We start from the raw sequence: 23,799 nt of genomic DNA, 5'->3' as shown, positions 1-23,799 counted from the left end.
AAGAGTGGACAGTTCCCTTCCCTCTCAACAAAGGCACTACTCCATTAATAGATCTGCACCTTTGGTCATTGATAGCCACTGTAGAGCTCAGCGTTGTAGCGTTGCTTCACATCCCATATGAACGGCGACGAAGGTAAAGAGCAGCAGATATCATTGGCCAAAGTGTCTCTCAACTTAGACTTCTTCTCTTTTGGTGGTCCTACACGCCCAAATTGATCGTCCCAATTGACATGATCACCACAGTAAACTTCGACAGCTCACCCTGCATTGAGTGGCTTATGTAAGACAAATCTAGATATCAATTCATTGATGCCTATATGCATATATTTATATATAGTGTTAAACATCTAAATTGTAAGACATGGACGTGTATCAACCGAAATAAAAGACTGATATGGCGTACAAGTCATGACAGATGCATAGTTAATGCGTATCTGCATGACCAGGATGGATGTTTATCATAACAAAAGGACAAGCATGTGGAGCCCAAAGAAAAGTTGCATGGATTGAGGCTTGTAGAGCTCGAGAAACTGAGTACTAGAACTATTCCTTTGCAATAAGGAAAAGAGAAGAGAGAGAGAGAGAGAGAGAGAGATCTCCTATCTACAGTGGTAGGTCGATGACTGGCTTACGTCACTGTCTGATTAGATTCTCATGCCCTGCTACCTGACTTATTTATAATCCTCTTGCAGGAGCAATCATCTTCCTTCATATCGTATCGTGTTGGAGAGTTGCAGCGTCTGGTGCCTGCACTACTGGTAGTGCTTGCGAAGGCAAACATGGTGGGATTGCCGGAAACCGATGGACCAGGAGAGATCCTGTCCGACGCCTGGGACTACAAGGGCCGCCCTGCAATCCGTTCCCGGAGCGGCGGCTGGACCAGTGCTGCCATGATCCTAGGCATGTGTTCCATCTCTGAATCCATTGCGAGTGTGTTCGTCTCCTCGTGCATGTTCTTTGTGGTTTGTGACTGACATGAATTCGTGATGTGGGGATAACTGCTTGAAGTGGTGGAGCTGAACGAGAGGTTGACGACGCTGGGCATCGCGGTGAACCTGGTGACGTACTTGAGGGGCACCATGCACCTGGGCACTGCCGTCTCCGCTAACACCGTCACCAACTTCATGGGCACCTCCTTCATGCTCTGCCTCCTCGGCGGCTTCATTGCGGACACCTTCCTCGGCCGCTACCTCACCATCGCCATCTTCGCCGCCGTCCAAGCTTCCGTAAGCACCACCACCGTCTCCTCTTCTCTACTCATTTAACCAGCTCATTGAAAGTGTTCGACGGGATTACGATTTAGGGAGTGACGATCCTGACCATCTCGACCGTTGTGCGGGGGCTGCGCCCGCCTGCATGCTCCGACCTGGCCGCCGGAGGCTGCGTCAAGGCCTCCGGGACGCAGCTGGCGGTGCTTTACCTGGCGCTTTACCTGACGGCGCTCGGCACCGGGGGGCTCAAATCGAGCGTGTCCGGGTTCGGGTCGGACCAGTTCGACGAGACCAACCGCAGGGAGAAGGTGCAGATGATGAAGTTCTTCAACTGGTTCTTCTTCTTCATCAGCCTCGGCTCGCTGGTCGCCGTGACGGTGCTGGTGTACATCCAGGACAACCTGGGCCGGCAGTGGGGGTACGGGCTGTGTGCCGCGGCCATCGGCCTAGGGCTTGTCCTCTTCCTGTCCGGGACCAGGAGGTACAGGTTCAAGAAGCTGGTGGGGAGCCCTCTGACGCAGATAGCGGCCGTGATGGTGGCGGCGTGGAGGAAGAGAGGCCTGGAGTTGCCGTCCGATCCTTCGGTGCTGCATGACATCGACGAGAAGCAGACGGCAGCGCCGGGAGCGGAGAAGGGATCAAAGAAGAGCAGCGCAAAGCAGAGGCTGCCTCGCACCAAGCAGTTCCGGTACGCACTTCCTCCTCATCAAACTCGAAGATTAATGGGTTGGCGTAGGATGAGAATTAAATGAAATCACTACACATAATGAATCTTATATAGATGCATTCATTTCCCTGCTATCATCCGATATTGTACTGCTAGAAATGGGGTAGATGGACCTGCGGTCATGCACCAACCAGTCGCACCGATTCATGTCCTTGGGTTCTCCCCTTCCTCACTCGTCATCTGCTCGTTCTTGCATCCTTGCAGCTGCCTGGATAGGGCAGCGATCGACGTCAACCTTTCGACGGCGAAGCCCACCAAGTGGCAGCTCGCGACCCTGACGGATGTGGAGGAAGTGAAGATAGTGATCCGGATGCTCCCCATTTGGGCCACCACCATCATGTTCTGGACCGTGTACGCCCAGATGACCACCTTCTCCGTGTCACAAGCCACCACCATGGACCGCCGCATCGGCCGCTCATTCCGGATCCCGCCAGGCTCCCTCACCGTCTTCTTCGTCGGCTCCATCCTCCTCACCGTGCCTGTCTACGACCGCGTCGTCGTCCCCGTCACCCGCCGCTTCACCGGAAACCCCCACGGTCTCACCTCACTGCAGCGCATGGGGGTCGGCCTCGTGATGTCCATCCTGGCCATGGTCGCCGCCGCCCTCATCGAGATCAAGCGCCTCCGGGTGGCGCGAGCGAACCCGGCGTCGATGGAGAAGGGTGCCACCGTCCCCGTGAGCGTCTTCTGGCTTGTCCCGCAGTTCTTCCTCGTGGGGTCCGGCGAGGCCTTCACGTACATCGGCCAGCTCGACTTCTTCTTGAGGGAGTGCCCCAAGGGGATGAAGACCATGAGCACCGGGCTGTTCCTGAGCACACTGTCGCTGGGCTTCTTCGTCAGCTCCGTGCTGGTGTCGGTGGTGCACAAGGTGACGGGGGAGAGCGGCCACGGTGGCTGGCTCACCGACAACCTCAACCGCGGCAAGCTCTACAACTTCTACTGGCTAGTCGCGGTGCTGGGCTCCGTGAACCTGGTGCTCTATCTGGTAGCGGCCAAGTGGTACGTGTACAAGGAGCAGCGAGCGGTGGTGGACGACGACAGCATGGCCGGGGTGGAGCTGACAGAGGAAGCGTGTTGCCATGCATGAGATGTATTACAGCATGAAACTTATGTAGTTGCTATTGCAAGTGATCCAACGCTACTCTTCTTATGCTCCGCCATCTAATTCCGCCAATCCACTTGCTTTGGATATCGATAGATCTAATTATCGCCAGTCTGCTAGAAATACTCTGACAACAGATCGATGACAAGCTTTAAGAACAGAACCGGTTAATGTTCGGGGATCTTTTTGTGTTCTTCCTTCGCTATGCTTACAAGGCAGGAATCTATGAAAGAAGTCCAAGTTAGCATTCACAAAATAATGTATCTGAAGGTCCTTGCCATCACCAATACGGATATTTCAATCTAAAACAAGATGCACAAAACAGCTCCCTTCATAACAAGTTAACAACAATGGGAGTATACTACAAGAGTCCATGATAGCTAGAGAAAGAGCAAGAAGAGATGAAAAATAACATTTTAGTTGGGTACCTTGCTCATGTGGTAGACTCATCATTTTTGTCTTCTGTTCTATGACTTCTTGATGATATACCCAATAAGAGCACCTAGAAGACCCACCAAGACTACAAATGTGACACTGAAGCTGCCATAGTGCCCGTTGCGTTCTTTTCTCAGCTGATCCTGTAATTAAGATTAGGGTGAGGAATCAATGGTGTAATGATAAAAACTGAGACCATAAACCACATTTATATAAGCCAATATGGTACTCCTAACAAAAAATCACACAACTGGCACAATACTGGCCAATATGTATTACAATACGTGATACATTTGCAATTGATGGGATCTCCAAAATTGCTTGAATTGTTCTTTTCATTTTGACAATCAATTCTCCCAGATGATTGATCTTAGCCGATGAGATCTCCAAATCAATATTTTGAGAGCACTTAACCAGTCATTCACAAATTTGCATTTGCATGCAGGCAAAAGTTGTGACTGCGCTCCCAGAATACTTATGGGTAAAGGTTTTTGTTTACCCCACATCCACCAACAGATATAGATAGAAAAGATTACCAGGTTAATACATCCTTGTGTTGTGAAAAATCATGAAACCACAATGGCCTTGCAAAAGCTTATCTGGTGTTTAAAAACTTATAATCCTTACCTTAAACAAAGTTGCCGAAAAGAACATGCAACATACACTGAATTTGCACAACAAATGAGACCACATGCTGCACTAAAACATCTCCTTAAGACACACCAATGTCATATGAAACACTGGCTTATGACTCTGCTTGGATTTTAAAATATTATCAGGAATGTCTAGGCCTATAATGAAACATAAAATAAGAAAATAATCAAATTGAAATTTTGATCTAACTTATGGTTGGAATTGCCATCAGAACTGCTTAGGCAGCAAGAAAACTAAGATACTTGAGGTGTTAGGTCAAACTGTTTTGATGGTGCTTGTGCCATTCTTAATTGCACCTTTCAGAACCAGAGATGAAGCATGACCACTAGATTAAGGAATATCTAAGTAAAAGAAAATTTATTTAAAATGTGATAACATAATTTAGTCAAGTTGCATTCACCTGAATAAAACATGAAATTGCTCAGCCTCCTTGGTTTTGTAATTTCCTAAGTTGGAAAATGATCTACACATACCATTATATAGGTCTAGAGCCACAAGGTACAGAATCATGGTCATATTAGAGATCCATCAAGATGTAACCAGCAATAATATATTCACACATTTTAAACTAAAGCAGTCTAATCCTTCAAATACAATTTAAATAAAGTATCATATTCTTCAAAAACTGATACATATGCGACTTCTTTAAATAAAAGAAATTGAATACATAGATACTTTTCTTAATGGAAGTATTATCTCATATAAAAGAATTGTGTAAATAATGAATTCAGAAATAAGAAGGTATAAGTCGACAAAAGTAACAGAATAGAGTACCAAAGTTACATTTATCAGTATATCAAACTCAAATTTCTCACAACATATTTATCTGTTTATATGTGCTATGAATGGCAAAATACCATATATGTGCATGCAAGTATAATGCATACCAGTTCCTGTCGAAGCTTCTGATTTTGCTGAATGGCAGAATTTTTCTCTTCGGGCAATTTTGAATTCATAGCCAATGCCTGCATATCGTAAAAGATAATTGAACAACAAAAAATTACTAGTCAATACAATCAAATAAAAGCTCATTCTTGAGGCTCAGAATAAGAATAGCATGTAAGAAAAGAAAGCCAAGTATAGTACAACTGAAACTTATCATAAAGCAATTCTGACTACAAACCAATTCACATATCATGGTGCTTACTATGAGTTGGACCTAGCTCATTTAGAGATATTGAAGCTCTATAATTCAGCCTGTTCCTCTAATACTCCACGATATGTAGAAAATCCAAGAAAACACAACATGTAGAAAGCTAGGTTCAGAACATTTGCAATCTACAAATTTTCTTCAGTATTCATTCTTCATTCCTATACTATAATGAAGCTATCAAAACATCTTATTCACATAAATTGCCCAAGAACCCATAACCTCTCGAGCTTCAATAAAAGGAGAGTACACATCAGAAAACAACTATATATAGCCATGACAACTCTTTCCTTTAGCCACAACAAGAACAAAATTAACCTAAGCCCACATGTTGGACTTCCAAAATCTCCCTGCTCTAACATTGATGAAAAAGTAACCTGGCACAGGTTTCAATGAGCATGAGTCAAATAAAGCATGTACAAGGAGCCACAATTTGAAGTTATCGGTGGGTGGAAGAGTGCCATTTCAAGTTCTTGAATACCAAGTACCACACCCATGCCAAAATCTTATCGGACCGGTAGATCCTGACCATATGGTGAAGCATGCTCCGGTAATAAAAAATATCTATTTGATATGCTGATGACAACCCATATCGATGGTCCATAGGTAAAACAGTAGAGTATCAGCAGTAATGTCTCTGTACACCATGATTTTTGAGATGTGTTCATTTAGCTGGGCTGGCAATCATCATCCTATAATCTTTCACTCCCTCATATCTATATGCATTGGTGATTAAAATCCTCGTTGTGACAAGAACCCACCCACAGCCGATTATTTTTCTCATCTGAGAAGATTGCTCTTTAGTTCAAATTCAGAGTACAGTTTTGTTGATGAGAAATAATAATCAAAGAAGATATGAGCACTAAGTCGATCAAGTTGATGAGCTACTAGACTTTCTCAACCACACGCCAACTTGGTGGAAATTCAATATGTTTGATATTGAAGCAAGATTAGTGCATTAACTCATGATTATAAAATTAGGCCACTAAGTTATGCATACTGAGATGATGCAGGGCATATTTAAGAATATTTGTCATTGACTTCTCAGCATTGACCTAAGATATCTGTTTGCTATTTTTACTCTATGCTCTTAAAGCCCTTTCAATGTATTTGAACTCTACAACTACCGAAATTTTGCCCTACTACCACCCATCAGACAATGTAGTCCCTGATATCACATCATGGAAGAGAATCAACTCGAAGGACTGCTAATGGCAATTGTTTTGACTTTGAGTTTTTGACCACCTCATTGCAACATTCGGCAACATGAAGATCCTCCTCTTGAACATATGATTCCACATCCCTTAAAGAATCATGGATTACATAAAATTGAAATGATCAACCTGACACCAACAAACTTTTCTGTCAGATTTTCCACCATTCAACTATTAAGATGCTGAATTTAACAATGATCAGCTCCCATCCCTTCAGAAAAAAAATTGTCAACTCCATGTGCTCCGACATGATTAATGGAAATTTGCCTAGCTTTACAAACCCTTATATCTATCTTGTAGTGGCATTACTTTTCAGGAGTGTATTCTTTTTGACGGTTACATAATAATTCTCATTAGTTATAACTGCTCCTTTTCTACAATGCTAAACCCTGTCCAGGAACAACTCCTAAAGTTTGCACATAGTGAATAGAGGATGAGGTCTTTAGTCAATCAAGGAACAATCTGAGGTAATTGGGTATTCATGAGTAGGTCAGATTGTTGATCCATGTGACAAAAGTTGCCACTGGACTGAGACTATTAGCAGACCTGCTAGGACTCCAAGTTGGTGATAGGAGTAGAGGATGAAAGTACATTGAGAAGGCAAGTTCCAAGGCAAATGGATGATGCAAGGGTTAAGGAAGAGAAAATGGTACACATGCTATTTATCATGTTAATCAGCTCGGAGCCATATGTTAACTTTCTCCACCTACATTCAACTTTCACAATGCAGTATTTTCATACATAACAAAAATTTACAAAATGTTGAGCAACATTTTCTTTCTGCACAACTATGTAAACAAGAGCAAATTTACAAAAATTAGAGATAGAATGGATTTATCCATTAGATTCTTGGTACTGCAATGCGCCAAGCTAAAAGTATTCAGATATCTATTCACAAATTTCTTACTAATTGACTCCAATTGTAAGTTAAATAATAATAAAAAAGAAGAATACCAAAGAAACATAATTAGAACATCCTTTTATCAACAATGAACGTAAACTCTTAAATACAGCTACACTAACAAAATTGAACTCTTAAAAATGGAACTGCATCAGATTCGTCAATACCCTATTAGTTTTAAATTCTAAGACAAAACTAAAAAACTAGTTCTCCAGGAGAGTAAAACAAAAACCAAGGATGATTCCATGACCAAAGTAACTAATTGGCATTCCTACTTCAACTTTCAAACTGATCACATCATAATAAAGGATAACTTCAATTGAACAAACAAAAGTGAAACACAATATCCTGCAGTCACAGAGAAATCTTTGCAAGAAGCTCAGTATACACAGAGGACCAACTTAAGAAGAGACCCAGGTTTCTGGAAGGTTATATGCAGGTTCTATCTGGAGGACTTAGATGCATAAAAAAATTACTCCAAAAGCTTTGCAAATTTCATGAAATTTTTAGGCAACAACAGATGGATAAAGGGAAAAAATTACCTCCGATGATTTCTCTCTTGGGGGTTCATTAGCTCTTGATACCTGAAATTTTTGTTAATTGAATCTCAAATGAAGTAAGAATAACATGTCATAAAAGAAAATGAAAATAATTTGTCAATGTGATATATTAAGGACGTTAACTAAGACAATTACTTACAGAATCAAGTGTTTTTAAACTTTGGGCCCCATTTTCAAATGTTGACAACCTTGGTGAGGATCCTTCTTCTGATTCCTCAGGAACAGGTGAGGGAGGACTAGCAGGAACACATACTACCCGCAGCTTGAACTCATCAACAACCTTACCGGGTTCTTTATTGAACTGAAAATTTCGTATTACATTCAATACAAGTCAGAATCAAACATAGAAAATTTCACAGTAGAGATATCATGATACACTAATGAACTGCAAATAGGTAGCAACCATTTCGGATGTTATGTCCTTGGTTGTCACACCATTTTCTGCGATAACACTCTGAAGTAGGAACTTGTCTTTGCATTGCATGTCATGTGGAGCCTCCTTTTGTGCTTGCATCGTGACTAAAGCATCAAAAAATGGGGAAACACATTCAGTATGAGTACTTGCAATTGACCAGCTATCAGACGTCACAATGATATCCAGATATTGCTTTTATTAATTCGGAAAAGGGTGTACCGGTGACATCACAGGTGGACCTGGGTAAGACGACCCCAGTATTAGGGCGGACACAATATTTCTTCGGGTTGGTTGTTTTAACCTAAAATGCCACGGAAATGTATTAGAGAGAAGAGCAATAACATGACAAAGATGAGAAAAGAGATTACTTTGAAGGCAACATATTGATCTGTCTTGTTAATCAGCTGCATGGAACATGAGCTCTGCTTCTTCAACTCGACTTCTCACCGCATAACCAGTGGACAAGAAACAGGTACCGTTGACAAATATTAGCCTTTTGTAATCAAAGGGACGAACGCAGAACGGAACAAAATAACCAAATGGAAACTAGAATAACTGTGTAAATAAAGAAAAATCCAATGATACCATCTGTCGCAAAAATCGCGTCTTAGAGGAAGTTTGAAAGAACAATGTGGACGGATCACATGACAGACAATTGCCACACTGAATGCGACTTAAATCTAAGACAAATGTCACACCAAGAATCTCGAAAAAAGGAAACGGGAAAAGAAAACGTTGATATCGATCAAAGGAGATTTACGGAACGGGCGCGGCGCTTACAAGGGAATTTGAGCTCCGTCGGCTGGATGTCGAGAAACCCTCCCTCGCTCATTTCTCCTTGCTCTTTCAGATCTACCTCTCCAAGAACAAATTACAAGAAAATTACGAGGAGAAAACAACGGATCTAGGATTTCTTCCCCCCTTCGCCTTTTCTTCTTCTTCTCCTCCTCCTCCTCCTCCTCCACCTCCACCTCCGCTTGGGATTGGATCGGTGGATCAGTAGTCCTCGTCTCGCCCGTCGGACTTGGATGCGCGATTCGGGAAACACCAAAAACTGATAGAGATCTCTCCTCTCGCGAAGGAGACCGGAGAAAGGGTGGGTTTGGGTGAGTCGAGATCTCTCTCCCTCCCCTCAGTCGCTTAGCGTGTGTGATAATTATGAGTGGATGTTCTTCTTGTCCTCGCACCGCCATGAAAGCAGCAGGCCCCGCTCTGGGGTCACGATGCGTTTTAATCGATCGGATCCGAGCATCATCAAGATCCGGATCCGAAATAGGTAGGGACCGTTCACCGTTGGCCCTGCATCAGATTGGGTTCATTTAAATTGGGTCAACTCCGATAAGAAATGATAGAAAAATAGATTAAAAAAAGAGTCGACGATAATAGTATTCATAAAAAAAATAAATAATAAAAGTAAAATTAAAATATTATCTTATTAATTTTTGAAAATTATGAATAATGAGAAGGAACTCTAAATAATAAATAATAAATAGTAAAATCCTAAACAGATAGCCGCCCAAACGAACTCCGACGAACACTCCGTCCGCCGAGTACTTGAAAGGAGAAATGTCAGTCTCCATCTGTGAATGTTTATTTAGGCAGTTTACCAACGTCAGACTTCTTAGGAAAACTTCCTTCTGCGATTGGGCCATTTTTTAGACTCTCTTTAGGGCTTATATAGGCATAGATTCTCCTTCTTCTCCCTTGGATGTTTCGTTTTATTCTTTTTCTCAAGGCAGCTGAAGGCTTAAGCATTGATACTTTGAATCGTTTCAGAATAATGCATACAAAACTTGGGCTTGAGCTTTGTGGCTTGTGCAAAACATGTGACCTTATAACAAGAACATGCGGCTTAAAGAATGAACTACTGTTCGTGTTGGTATACAAGGAGAGAATCCAATCCTCCTTGTATCGATTGTGATTGTGAAGTTGGTTTTTCTGTGACCATAAGCATGAGTTGAGGTCCTTTCGAGTGTTCCTATGCTAACTATTGAAAGGTTATGGATGTATTTTATTATTATTATTATTATTATTTATAGTTTGATGACTTCTATCGAGAGCAATGAGGTGATGGATTGGTTTACTGAAAGCTTAGAGATGCTGAAGTGGGGAAGCAAGAAGAGAGATAGAGAAAATAAGTTCGAAGAGAGAAAAATAAAATCTCTCTTTAAATGCCTTATAAATCTCATTATAGCAAAACATATCCAGTTTTGTTTTGTTATATACCGATTTCCCTTTCAATTTCTCAAAGTAAGAGTCATTATATTGTTGGGATAAAAGAGTAAGAAAATGATAAAAATTAGTTGAAAAAAAACTTAAATTAAAATTTAAATTAAAATATTAAACCAGAGAACAAATTAAAAAAAATATTTCTAAGTGCGCATTCTTTACATCATAAACTATGATCATATTTATATAACTTAATGATAACTATCTCACTAGCTCATGTTACTCGTGATTAAATTATATTCATAAATTATTCTTATAATAATAATAACTTCTCATATCATTGATCATTTAGATAAAACTATTTAGAATATGATCGAAACTACTTAAGATATGGTAACTGTTAGTGAACGAAAGTATCATGGCTGATGAGTCAACATGGTTTGGTCCACGGGTCGATGTCGAGAGCCTTCTGTCGTTTGAGTTGGAAGACGAGGTGGTCGTGTCTTCGGGAAAGGGTGCTTAGTAACGTTTGTAGGCCTCTGGGCTGGTTGGCAGCTCGCCCTTGCGTGTCGAACGTAAATCCCCGGGTTGGGACAATCACAGCTCGGGTGGTCGTTCGCCTGTAAAAACAACCCTCGTCGGGTGATCCCCGACTTTGGTCGCTTTGACGAGCAAGTCAGTAGAGGATTAAATTGCTTCCCTTTTTTTATTTCCCTGACCGAATGCCGGTCAGGGGCTTTTATACTATTGTGCAAGGGTTGGTTGCGTATCGATTTGGTGTGGCTGTTGACCCTCGTGGGATAGGACGATGCTTCGGACCAGCTGGTGTCTTGGAGAATGTCGAAGCGACGTCAGACGACATCACCCTGAGCTCTCGGGATGGGTCGTGTCACACAGTGTCTCGGTACAGATCTCGACTTGGCGTGCGACATCGGATTCTGACGGCGTGTGACATTCTGACATCGGTTGTGACTTGACGTGTGACATCGGTGGTGATTTATCTGAGACCCAAAATATGCTAACTATATAAGATAATTACTTATTAATTAATTTTTAATATATACATACGCTATTATTTCTAAAGAACTTTCAAATCTTTTCTACTATAGCAAGGCAGTTGTAATGAAAAAAAAAAAAAAGGGTATGGTACTCCAATTGTATATCAGGACCTGGAACTTTCAGATAGCAATATCCTGCTCTGTGTCCATAAAAGCCTTGCTTAGGTTTATCCCTGCTTGCAAACACATATAGTTTTACCTTAATATATTCCAGTTTACTGAACTTTGTAATGGAGAAGACTTAAAGATTCTTTATTTATTTATGGATTTCCCATAGAACAATGTTTTACTTTCTCTTGTACTTAGGGAAGGTTAAAGAAAACATACAATTGCACTCACAACTTCAGTGCGGAATAAGCAGGATATATTTAGCCTTCTCAGATAGAATTTAGCATTTAATGCCAGCTTTGTTCATGAACTAATTTTAAAAAATTATTACATAATTATACTTTTAAAGATACCATCAATCGTTTTAACAAAATCTATTACTTAGTCTGATGAAAAGTATTCATACGTAAAGTGAACCAGACTCTCCTAAGATATATAATTTTAACGAAGATGATTACGATGATATTTTTACCTTGTTTAAATAAATGTTAAGTAGTTTATAGTCAAAAATACTTTTGCGGCTTACATCTTTATAAGAAAAAGAGTTTATAGTCAAAAATACTTTTCATGATTTTACTCCATATTTTCGCTACCATTACAACATCAGAATATTTTATGGTTTTCACACATCATTCTAGTCTCACACAGCCCGCCTGTTCTCACCAGCCACGAGCATTTGGAAGACGACGGCGATGCAGTAGTGGTATGGATGGGCCCATGCACCCGACCATCCTTCCTACATTCCCGCCACGAAGTGCGCCAAGCTTGAGCGCGTGAATATTTGAACACCGAGATGGTGGGGACCGCTCAAACTTTGACGTGACCGTGAATCAGTGGCAAGGCAGCTTTCAGCTTCTGCAGTGATCGTAGACAGGTGCACGAGCTGGAAAAGAAGACCAAAGCGATAAGCTAAGTAGCTTACTGTTGATTGCTTTTACATCGTGGAAGGCCGCGATGCACTCTGCCTCCCCCTTTCTCCCAGCAATATCAGCCGTCGATTCAGCCGTCGCAACGGAGTCGTTCCACTCAGGTCCCGCGCTCTTCTCGTCTTTTGAATCCCAGCCAAAGCAGGTGCGAAGCTCCTATCACCAAACAGGGCGTCCACAACCGTTTCGGGTTCCAAGTCTAACGTGGCATTTAACCCGCGTCTTGCCGTTCCAACTAACGCTCTTTTTCTCTCTCTCAAGTTAGAATGCCAGTGGTCTGTTCATGCTGTGGTTTCAGTACAACTTGCCAAATACCATATCAGCGTGTCGGAAAGAACCACCGAATGCGAGAGAGAGAGAGAGATACTGGTGCTGTTTCTGATCTCTCTTGTCCGATCGCAAGCAGATTGGTCTGTAAAGGGCGGTAGACTGTTGAGGCGGTGTTGGTAATAGGAAGAGGAGTAAAGAAAATTAACTCAAAACAAGAGGAGAGGGAGAGAAGGGAATGGTGGGGCGGTGGCGGTCGAGCGCGGCGGCGGTGGCGGCGGCGGGGTGGGTGGTGGCGGTGGCGCTGGTGTGGGCCACGGCGCTGATGCTACCGAGCTCGGCCGGCGATCCCTTCGCTTACTTCGATTGGGATGTCTCCTACATCACCGCTTCCCCTCTCGGCGTCCCCCAGAAGGTGACTTCCCTCGTTTTCATCTACAAAGCTAGTCGATCCGAAGAAGGAAATGGGTGATGCTTGTTCATTTCTTTCTTTGGCATGTGGGATCGAATCGGCGTCCTTTTGTAGTTTTCTTGGTCGGTTCTAGGAGAAGATTCACAGGTGATTCGTAGGGCTTATAAGTTACCATCGATTTGATTTATGGCAGGTGATCGCGATCGCGAAGCAGTTTCCCGGCCCCATTATGAACGTTACCACCAACTGGAATGTGGTCGTTAACGTACTCAACAGCTTGGATGAGCCTGTCCTCCTGACCTGGTATCTTTCCTGCTTCTCGTTCTTGAACTTCTTCCCCTGTATCCTTTGATGGATTGAGGGTTTGTGTTCGAGGTTTCGGAGTTTGGCATTCTTTGGAAGGTATGGTGTTTGGTTTCTTGATGTTCATTCGGTGTTTCCAGGGACGGAATCCAGCACCGGAAGAACTGCTGGCAGGATGGGGTGATGGGCACCAACTGCCCTATCCCCCCGGGCTGGAACTGGACCTTCCAGTTCCAGGTGAAGGACCAGATCGGCAGCTTCTTCTACTTCCCGTCCCTCGGCCTCCAGCGAGCTACTGGTGGCTATGGTGGGATCACTGTCAACAACCGTGAAGTCATCGCCGTGCCATTTGGGAAGCCAGATGGGGACATCACCCTCTTTATCGGGGATTGGTACATCAAGAACCACACGGTTGGTCGATTTCTCAACTCCCTTCTGTCTGTTTGTGGGTAAGGATGCCATCCGTATGACCTTGGTGGGATCCTGTTTGCAGGACCTGAGGAAGGCGCTCGATGATGGGAAGGACCTCGGAATGCCTGATGGAGTTCTGATGAATGGGAAGGGGCCGTATCGTTATAATACTACGCTTGTTCCTGATGGGATTGATTATGAAACCATCAACATAGAACCGGGTAATTAGTTGTGCTATTATGCCCAATTCACAAGTTTTAAACATTGGGTAAATAAATTCAAGTCAGGTCCTCCCTCACTTGTGATTTCCCTGAAGGATATTGTTCCACTCCTATGCATTAGCCGCTCACAAGTTAGGTCTGTTGTAATAGGAGGCAAATTAGAAATATACAAAGCTAATCTAAAGAGAATAATATCATGTCGAGGTGTTGGCTTTAATCTTTTAAGGGGTAAATTTGAACCAGATTAGCTTCCATGCTGACATTATGAGTAGATGCCCTGACCCCCAGATCATGTTGGAGAATCGTTGTGGGCTAAAACTAAAAGCTTCTATCTTCCAAGAAAAAAAAAGTTCTTAGATCTTTTTTTAATTTATCAGTGCACATTAAAAAGCTATATCTTTGTGATGGTGACTAAGTATTTTGTTTAAATTGTAGCGGAGAGAAATTAGATTGTTCAAAATCATACAATGTTTTATGGACACATTCCAACTGAATCCCGGTTACACAATATCCAACTTGAGCTACCATAGACTGCTTATCATAGATGAAAAGTAATGCTGGTTATCTAAATGGAGAAAAGTTATCTAGGTGAAATATTTCTTTTTCATAGATAGGGAGCTTCCATCCCAGAGCTACTGGTAGCATCATTTTCAATACAATGCTAGAAACTAGTTCTCTTGCTATCTGAAAAGTGAGCTCAATTTTCAAGTTTATTGGCCCATAATTGATTTTATTTTTTATCTTCTCATCAGTAGATTCTTATTTTTTTTTATTAACTTGTTCTGACATCTGGAGATTTGTTTCCTTGAAACAGGCAAAACATATCGCTTCCGTGTTCACAATGTTGGCATCTCAACTAGCTTGAACTTCAGAATTCAAAATCACAACCTTCTTCTTGTGGAGACAGAAGGATCATACACTGTACAACAGAATTATACCAACCTCGATATCCATGTTGGTCAGTCATACTCCTTCTTGGTTACCATGGATCAGAATGCAAGCAGTGACTACTACATTGTAGCAAGTGCTAGGTTCGTAAACGAGTCACTATGGAGTAGAGTTACTGGTGTTGCCATTTTGCACTACTCAAATTCCAAAGGCATGGCATCTGGTCCTCTTCCTGATTCCCCTAACGATTTCTATGATAAGACCTTTTCGATGAACCAAGCCAGATCTATCAGGTCTGTATTTCATTTCTATGAAACACCAGCTTTCAGTATTCTTGCCTTATGATTCTTTTCTTAATCTGCTTTTGTGAACTAATTTTGTTTCTGGATGTGCAATTAGAGCCCATATGTTCCTTGTATGATATTTTCTTGGATTTTTTTATATTAGAATTTCTAAAGTATATCATTTATTCTCTTGACTCTTGAGAATTTCTTGCTAGTTGTTTGTTTAATGGGTTTCAAAATGAATCTACTGATGCTTTATATTTTCCTGAAGTTATGAAACTACTTTTTGGTTGTTACTATCATCGACTTTCTTATTGTAGCTTGTTAACTGCAAAAATCCTTTCAGGATGAATGTAAGTGCTGGTGCTGCACGTCCTAATCCTCAAGGATCATTTAGATATGGTTCGATTGATGTGACCCAGGTGTATGTTTTGAGAAATATGCCTCCTGTGATCATCAATGGAAAACGCAGGGCTACACTAAATGGTATATCATATTCTCCTCCTGTTACTCCTCTAAGGCTTGCTGATGAGTACAACAAGCAGGGAGTTTATACACTTGATTTCCCCACTAGACCACTCAATAGACCACCTCAACTTGGAACGTCTGTGATCAATGGCACGTACAAGGGTTTTATGGAAATTATATTCCAAAACAATGATACTATGGTTCAGACATACCACATGGATGGATATGCATTCTTTGTAGTGGGGTATGGACCACATTTTAGTGTTTCATAGTAGATGTAGGAAACTGTAGTAATTCCGTTTATCTTTTCTACATATAAAATTTGTTTTTTTGGTTAATCACAGGATGGATTATGGTGAGTGGACAGAGAACAGTAGGGGTACATACAACAAGTGGGATGGTGTTTCTCGCTGCACAACACAGGTATCTGCCATTCAACTTTCACATTCACCTATGCACTGATATGCCCATAGTTCATATTGATGACATTAAAGTTGGTCAGCGTTAAATGTCTGTCCTCGTAACTAATGAAGTGGTGCATGTATTCAATTCCTTCACTTGTGTTCTTCAGTTTTCTTGCATTGACATGGCAAGAGATATTTCATGTCTAATGTGATTGGTTTTTCCAAAGATGCTTGAGTTTTATGTTTTTGTTGTGCCTATCTCTGTGACATTAATGTTAATTCCTTATTATAGTATGATGATCTGTGTACAGAAGCCCAAGTTCAGGCCTAAACTTGAGTGCATAACATTCTGAATTATCTCTTCCCTACAATTTTATAAATGTGATCAAATGATCATATGATCTGAATTTTCCTTTTATTGTTCAAGCTTCTATTTATGGGGTGCTATAAAAGAATATACTTCAGTTCAGATCTCTGTAGCCAATAACTTGTGGTGACCCTCTGCCTTAGGAGAGAGTTCAGATTTTGTGCACCAATGTTTTCCTTTTTATTGATGTCTTCCAACATAACCTTTGAATAAGGAATATAACCATCTCAATGCCATTCAAAAAGAAATATTCTTCTCGAGCGTCCTCATGATCCTGTCACAATGCTTGTGGCACACCTTTCAGCTGGATGAAAGTTCTCAAGTCATTTTATCCACGAAAATATTCTTAGCAGTGGCTCGTGTATCTCAAAATTTGGAATCCTCTTCTCAATTACTAAGTCACGTCATACTAATTCACTGCTGATGATGTTTTCCTTTGAGACATTAATGCACCCTTTTACATTTTTAGGTTTTCCCAGGGGCATGGACTGCTGTCCTAGTCTCACTGGATAGTGTAGGTTTTTGGAATGTACGAGTGGAGAATCTTGATACATGGTACCTTGGCCAGGAGGTGTATGTAAGAGTCGTCAATCCTGAAGATAATTCAAACAGGACAGAGTTGCCAATGCCAGATAGTGTCCTCTATTGCGGTCTCCTAAAAGATAAGCAGAAGTATGGTTTGATTATTCATGACACCTTATTTTGTTCTAAACCTGAAATAATATTCTCAAAGTGCTGTATTCTTCATTTCTTGTCCTTCCTCAGAGTTTGATATCTTTGTTAATTTGCACATTTGCAGGCAGCAGATTCCTCATGGCTCTCAAACTTCATCTTCTTTCATCACATATGTAAGGGGCATGCTGCTTTCATCAATGATGGTTTTGGCTTCAGTTGCCATTTTCCCATAATTAGTCCAGGTTAGACCGTAAGTGTGTTTGATAGGGGGCTTTTTTAACCCCTTTGAGCAACGTGACTTGTTTTAAGTAACTTAGGAGAGTCGAGGTTCTTAGGTCTGAAATCATGTCAATTTGAAGTTAAATTATTGTGCTTCTTATGATCTCCATGCTTCTTTTGTGATCATTCATTTAGCCATCGAACATTACTGATCATTTGTCAATGCAACTTTCAGTTCTTGTTCAAGTTCTTGCCGGTGACGCATGGTTTATCCGCATGGTTGTTTAATGCTTGATCAAATTGTTTCAGTTATTGTAAAAACTTGCTCTTGAACAAGATAGTATACTTGGTCATCTAGCAAGTTTTTTATGCTCTCCTCTTTCTGATACCAATGAAGAATCACTTTATGAATTCACAGCTTAGTTGGACGAATTAAGCCTTTTGTTTTTTTATGATACTATATGCATACATCAGCATCTCCAACAGCATGACATTTAGCGCACTGCCTACCCTTGTGATGCAAAAACTGATGGCTGATTCTGTTACAGAAATGATTTGCGCGAGTCCGTGACGGTGCATTGCTGCCATCGGGCACCAATTCTTTTAGATTCAGCGGTTGTTTCATGTATCATTCATTTTGGATGTTGACACTGACTTGCAGGCACAAGTAAAAAGCTTATTCTATATATTCGTTTTGAGTGCATGGACTCTCGTGGATTCCAGTTGTCCTCAGGTTGACGGGTGTAAGTATTTGGAACACTCCAAATCAATCTTTGGACGCCATTTTCCATATGATCGCAATAGCTTAAACAAAAGAACTTATCTCAAATGGAACATGGATGGTCTTCTTATTGGACTTCCGGGTCTCGAGCTATTTGGTGGTAAAGTAGTATAGCCTTTGATTGTTGCACGGATGCTCCAATCTGTTGAAACAAGTCTTGTGATCCTCAGGTTGTCTTGCTCAGTCATGCCACTTTTCCGAGTTGCAGTAGTTTTTCGTGTGGCTTCAGCAAGCCTTGCACGTACTGTTATGGAGATAATTTGGTCTCTGTTCATGCTTCCAGAATCCAAAGGTGATCGACTTCGGTGGAATTCTACCGCACTCAATGATGCACTGCTGATGGGATGCTCCAGACGGACCGTAACCGAAGCGGCATCCGATGAGGGACGGGAAACCAAAGTTTTCGTCAGACGCACCCGGTGGATGCCGACTGCAACCCTTTGGCCTTGGCAGCTTTAGCATCGGACGGCGGAGATGTAGCTATGGAAGGATCCGATTCGGAGTAACCGCTGGAGTGGAATTAGTGAAAGGTCAGGGTGGACGAAAACGCATCCAAAGCCAACCTTCCACCCAATATTTATTTATTTACTGATTTTTCTTTCGTCAGCTTCAGTTTATGACTTGCATTACAAGGCAATCATTCCTGTCTATCAGCACGATCGAACCGCTCCTGTAGCTTTCTCTTGGGGCCCGATCGAGTAGACGGCTGTGATGTATGCAACTAAAAACCCAGTAGGAGCCGACCCGCTCGTGGAGACATTATAACGCCCAGCTCATATGTCTTGTCTTTTTAGGCTCCCCTCATGGATCGGATACACCTGTGTTGGCCGAGCCAGCAAAGAGGAAAGGAAACGCCTTCTTCGCCAGTTATCGCGGCCCTCACCGCTGCGTGGGATGTGGAACCTTCCTTGTCTTTACTGTTTGGTATATTGGGAGATACAGTGTTCCACATGACATTGCCACCTACCCTCCATCTCACACCAAGTTTTGTTTCTTTATTGTAGCAGAAACCCCACCCCTGCTTTCCTCCTACCTCCATCCTTCGGTCTCCTCCGACTGCGACGAGTAGCTAGGGCTCGCCGATTCGATTCCTACTCGGTGTCGAAAGGTAAAACCCTCTTGGAAACTCCTCTTCGATCGCCGAGTTGATTTCGTACCCAGCGACTTATCTCGCTGTCTTCCCGTTGGTCTGATCTGCCCTTTTGGGTTGTCGGAGATTTTGCCTTTCCTTGATTCGGTTTCATGGTTCTTGGGATCGTTACGTCGGTTTGTTCCCCTTCTTGTTTTGGGAGATTCGGCCTTTTTTTTGGGTCGGTTTTCTTTGATCGATCTTTCTTGCTTTTGGTACTTCGGTTTGACCCGGCCTCTTTGGATGTCGGAGATCTTGCGCGCCTTGTTCGGTTTTCTTTGATCGATCTTCTTTTTCTTTTCTGCCGTCGATTAGACCGTCCTTTTGGGTTCTCGGAGATTTTGCTTTTTCTTGGTTCGGTTTTATTTGATCGATTATTTTCGCTATCGTTTTGCTAGTCTGTTAGGAGTTTTTCTCTTCTCGGTTCTCTCTTGTTTGACGATCAGTGAGTCAAAGCGAATTCTCAGCGGTGAGAAGATCTAGCGAAGACGGTAACTGTTGTCTAGACTAAAAGAATAGTCCCACATTGCTAAATCCTAAATGTTTAAAAAATCAGGTGCCACATATTGAGTCTGATCCAAAACTTGTCGAGTTTAAGTTTTTGGATCGAAGTGGTGCATAGTCTCATGTAAAGTAGAGAGATATTCGGGATCTATTCTATTTAGTTGGGCACTAAGAAGTAGTTCATCACACTTTCCGACAAATGTTGTTCTGTTGTCCTAAGGCTGCCTTGAATTAACTAGTGATGTCTCCCTGATAGAATTCAATGGAAAGAGGTGATTCATGAGATCAACTCAAAGGAATCAAAATTTGTTGCATGAGCTTTAGTTCATAGCCTTGAAAGAAATAACCCTGCAGATTTGTAAGAATACTTTAGATTCTCTGTGCATTTATTTCTTGTTTCCTTCTGTTGCATCTCTTTTTCTTGCATGATTATTGGTCATGGTAGATAAGTTATTTTCCCATAAGCTTGCATTTACTCATTTCAGTATTCACCTTAACATAGAGCATTAGAGCTTCTTTTTTTCCCTTTGGAAAGAATTAGTACTGTTTTGTGTTTGATATAAGCATTCACCTTAACATAAAGTTTTTTCCTTTGTAAAGAGTTAGTACTGTTTTGTGTTTAGTATAATTTAAAATAGTTTCCATGTAAGGTTGTATTGTATAAGTTCTTCAACCTTCCTTTATAATATTCAATTCAACTGCATACAAGTCTTATTCCTCATCCAAGATCATGAGGCCATGTATTGTTTTCTATTTTATTGCTGCATTTGAAAAGGTTGTCAATGGTTCCACCATTTAACGTAATCATTTGATCAGGTATCTCAATCTAGTTATCAATAATAATAAGGTTGTGGTTCAAACAATTTCTCACAGGTTTAATCTAAACAATGGCTGACACTGACGACATTCAGCCTCTTGTGTGTGATAATGGAACAGGAATGGTGAAGGTCAGTATTTATCTTTAAATGTGATACTATCATTTGTATCAAAAATCATTTGAAATGCATAAATATAAAACCTTCTCTCATCTTTTTGTGATAGGCTGGCTTTGCTGGAGATGATGCTCCTAGGGCCGTTTTCCCAAGTATTGTTGGTCGACCTCGACATACTGGTGTGATGGTCGGAATGGGTCAAAAAGATGCATATGTAGGTGATGAGGCCCAATCCAAGAGGGGTATATTGACTCTAAAATACCCCATTGAACATGGAATTGTTAGTAACTGGGATGACATGGAGAAGATATGGCATCATACCTTCTTCAATGAGCTTCGCGTAGCACCAGAAGAACATCCAATTCTTCTCACAGAGGCCCCTCTTAATCCCAAAGCGAACAGGGAGAAGATGACACAAATTATGTTCGAGAGTTTTGATGTCCCTGCCATGTACGTTGCTATCCAGGCTGTCCTCTCCCTTTATGCTAGCGGACGTACCACAGGTAATTTTACACTTGAGTTCTTTATGAGATCCATGTAATCATTTCTTTATATAATTTTGTTGCTTTTTATTGAAGATACAGATTTGTGGGACTTAATTATTTGACTTATGTTTGTTCATTTCTTCCGTCATGTACGTAAGTACAAGTAACCACCAGCATGGAAAGAATTTACAGACTTGCAACAATAAGAAGCCCTAGAAAGGATATAGGAATATCATTCGTTAAGATATGGATAAAGATGTGTGCAGTTGTTCATTTTTCTATTTTTTATGTTGGTATCCCTCTATTTGATATTGGAACATGATACTTGATAGTCTTTCTAGCATTTAGAGGTTCTCATTTAGGTATGCTAGCTGTCTAGCTTGTTCTTCCGTTTACTTCTAGTACAGGATCCCGTGATTCTTCTTCTTTAGTATGAATACTTGGCTCCATAGTGGATTCCTTTTTAACTTTCTTAAAATTTGCTTTAACTATTATGCCTTCAAAAAGGGACAAATGTCAGTGATAATTAGAATAATAGTTGGATCATTGAAAGTTCATATCAAGCATGTAAAATATATATTTTGAAATTGTATCACTGTTTTGGAATGTGATAATGCAAGAAGATACACATGAGGTCTAACAAACATGATGTTTTCCGACCTTAGGTATCGTGTTGGATTCTGGAGATGGGGTCAGCCATACAGTGCCAATCTACGAGGGATATGCACTTCCACATGCTATCCTACGTCTTGACCTTGCTGGAAGAGACCTGACAGATTCCCTCATGAAGATTCTAACAGAGAGAGGATACTCCTTCACAACCAGTGCTGAGCGGGAAATTGTTCGTGACATCAAGGAGAAGCTTGCTTACGTGGCACTTGACTATGAGCAAGAGCTTGAGGCTGCTAGGACTAGCTCAACAGTCGAGAAGAGCTATGAGCTACCTGATGGGCAGGTCATCACAATCGGGGCAGAGCGCTTCAGATGCCCAGAGGTTCTCTTCCAGCCATCACTCATTGGTATGGAGTCAGCAGGTATCCATGAGACTACATACAACTCCATCATGAAGTGTGATGTCGATATCAGGAGGGATTTGTATGGAAACATTGTGCTCAGTGGTGGGTCGACTATGTTTCCTGGCATCGCTGATCGCATGAGCAAGGAAATCACTGCATTAGCCCCTAGCAGCATGAAGATAAAGGTTGTGGCTCCACCTGAGAGAAAATACAGTGTCTGGATTGGTGGATCCATCTTGGCCTCGCTGAGCACATTTCAGCAGGTAAGGGTTAAATTTAGTTAGTAGTTATTTTTTCAATGACTAGTAAAAGTCTTATAAGATGCTTTGTCTTCATTACAGATGTGGATTTCGAAAGCAGAGTATGAGGAGTCCGGCCCTGCCATTGTGCACAGGAAGTGTTTTTAGATGCTCCGTTGATTTTATGCTATGCTTTCATACGGTTCAGTGTGAGACTTAACACAGTCGATGGTTTTGTTATGTTGAAGTCCTTTTAATATTTCGATGGTAATTTCTGTTTTATGGTTGCATTTGGACTCTTTTTAGTATAATATATCAGATACGCGTCCTTGTAATGTCAGTTGGGATGATTTGAAGACTTGGATTGTTGTTTCGATTAGCATCTTGAATGGGTTGGTCTATGTGGAGATAACTTTATATTCAATTTTGTTGTCGATGAATTTCTTATGATGCTTTATATTTGCTAAATTGACGATTAGAGGTTCCACGAAATCTGATAAAAATATTCAATATTCATCATTACATACATTCATAAATATATATTTTATAAATCCAAATCTATAGTCAACCTGATCCGCCTACAGTATGTGATTTCTCCATTCAACCTTTGGAGGCTAGTCATGTTTTATGTTTTGATATACTGGACAGTTTAGGAAATGATTTGTATAAAACATTAATGCAACTGAGATTTTTTTTTTTAAATGTCGATGTGAATGTATGAAGTTATTGAGAAAAAAATTGGGGTATTTTTGACTTTGTCAAACATATTAGGTGTTAAATGATACAAGAATGTTCATATAGTTGACTTTGAATGGTTGGAGTATTCTGAATTGCAACGTTACCATTGTTGTTATATGGCGGTCATCGGTTACGTCTAACATCAATTGTAGCTTTTGTCTCCTGCTATGAACTTGGTCATAGGTGTTGATTGTTGGTTGAAGAGTTTGATGTATTGCTCTTTAGAGAACGCAAACATGAAGTACTCCTCTCTGGGCGTGGGTGATCCAGGATCATCGAGAGAGTGATTTTTTTATGTCACACGCATTAAATATTTTGAAGCTTTTTAGCATAATCTATTTTCCATGGAAATACCATTTCTCCCTCCATGTTATAAAATTATTCAGTTAGCATTTGTAATAAGGTCACGAGTTTAGGGGAGGGTGA

The 23,799-nt window shown here is 41.2% G+C and overlaps 4 protein-coding genes across 6 annotated transcripts; 3 read left to right on the top strand and 1 right to left on the bottom strand.

Annotated features, from left to right (window-relative positions):
• Positions 1 to 695: 695 nt before the first annotated feature.
• On the top strand, positions 696 to 3,093 carry LOC103992871 (protein NRT1/ PTR FAMILY 6.3-like). The gene is made up of 4 exons (XM_009412770.3): positions 696 to 900; positions 1,009 to 1,226; positions 1,304 to 1,899; positions 2,143 to 3,093. The coding sequence occupies exons 1-4, from the start codon at positions 780 to 782 to the stop codon at positions 3,023 to 3,025; spliced, it is 1,818 nt and encodes a 605-aa protein (XP_009411045.2). The 5' UTR covers positions 696 to 779; the 3' UTR covers positions 3,026 to 3,093.
• Positions 1,976 to 9,552, bottom strand: LOC135584573 (vesicle-associated protein 1-3-like). Of its 2 annotated transcripts, XM_065092948.1 has the most exons (9): positions 9,150 to 9,552; positions 8,738 to 8,808; positions 8,589 to 8,670; positions 8,358 to 8,473; positions 8,094 to 8,255; positions 7,937 to 7,978; positions 5,017 to 5,094; positions 3,469 to 3,618; positions 1,976 to 3,263 (listed from the first exon to the last, which is right to left on the bottom strand). In XM_065092948.1, the coding sequence occupies exons 1-8, from the start codon at positions 9,199 to 9,201 to the stop codon at positions 3,508 to 3,510; spliced, it is 714 nt and encodes a 237-aa protein (XP_064949020.1). In that variant the 5' UTR covers positions 9,202 to 9,552; the 3' UTR covers positions 1,976 to 3,263; positions 3,469 to 3,507. The 2 variants fall into 2 exon arrangements, with proteins under 2 accessions (XP_064949020.1, XP_064949018.1); XM_065092946.1 differs by lacking the exon at positions 1,976 to 3,263 and having other exon boundaries at positions 3,265 to 3,618; positions 9,150 to 9,551.
• A 3,243-nt stretch (positions 9,553 to 12,795) lies between these two features.
• On the top strand, positions 12,796 to 19,440 carry LOC103995231 (monocopper oxidase-like protein SKU5). 2 transcript variants are annotated; one of them, XM_065092943.1, is made up of 10 exons: positions 12,796 to 13,312; positions 13,503 to 13,612; positions 13,753 to 14,023; positions 14,106 to 14,244; positions 15,059 to 15,425; positions 15,763 to 16,128; positions 16,229 to 16,307; positions 17,125 to 17,327; positions 17,455 to 19,254; positions 19,338 to 19,440. In XM_065092943.1, the coding sequence occupies exons 1-9, from the start codon at positions 13,136 to 13,138 to the stop codon at positions 17,561 to 17,563; spliced, it is 1,821 nt and encodes a 606-aa protein (XP_064949015.1). In that variant the 5' UTR covers positions 12,796 to 13,135; the 3' UTR covers positions 17,564 to 19,254; positions 19,338 to 19,440. The 2 variants fall into 2 exon arrangements, with proteins under 2 accessions (XP_064949015.1, XP_064949016.1); XM_065092944.1 differs by having other exon boundaries at positions 19,335 to 19,440.
• Positions 19,326 to 23,059, top strand: LOC103992883 (actin-2). Its single transcript, XM_065092945.1, has 5 exons — positions 19,326 to 19,438; positions 20,837 to 20,910; positions 21,005 to 21,398; positions 22,046 to 22,659; positions 22,738 to 23,059. The coding sequence occupies exons 2-5, from the start codon at positions 20,851 to 20,853 to the stop codon at positions 22,801 to 22,803; spliced, it is 1,134 nt and encodes a 377-aa protein (XP_064949017.1). The 5' UTR covers positions 19,326 to 19,438; positions 20,837 to 20,850; the 3' UTR covers positions 22,804 to 23,059.
• Positions 23,060 to 23,799: the final 740 nt, after the last annotated feature.

Source organism: Musa acuminata, chromosome BXJ2-1 (genome assembly GCF_036884655.1).
Source record: "Musa acuminata AAA Group cultivar baxijiao chromosome BXJ2-1, Cavendish_Baxijiao_AAA, whole genome shotgun sequence".
Classification (NCBI taxonomy): Eukaryota; Viridiplantae; Streptophyta; class Magnoliopsida; order Zingiberales; family Musaceae; genus Musa; species Musa acuminata.
This window is presented reverse-complemented; position numbering and strand designations above follow the sequence as displayed.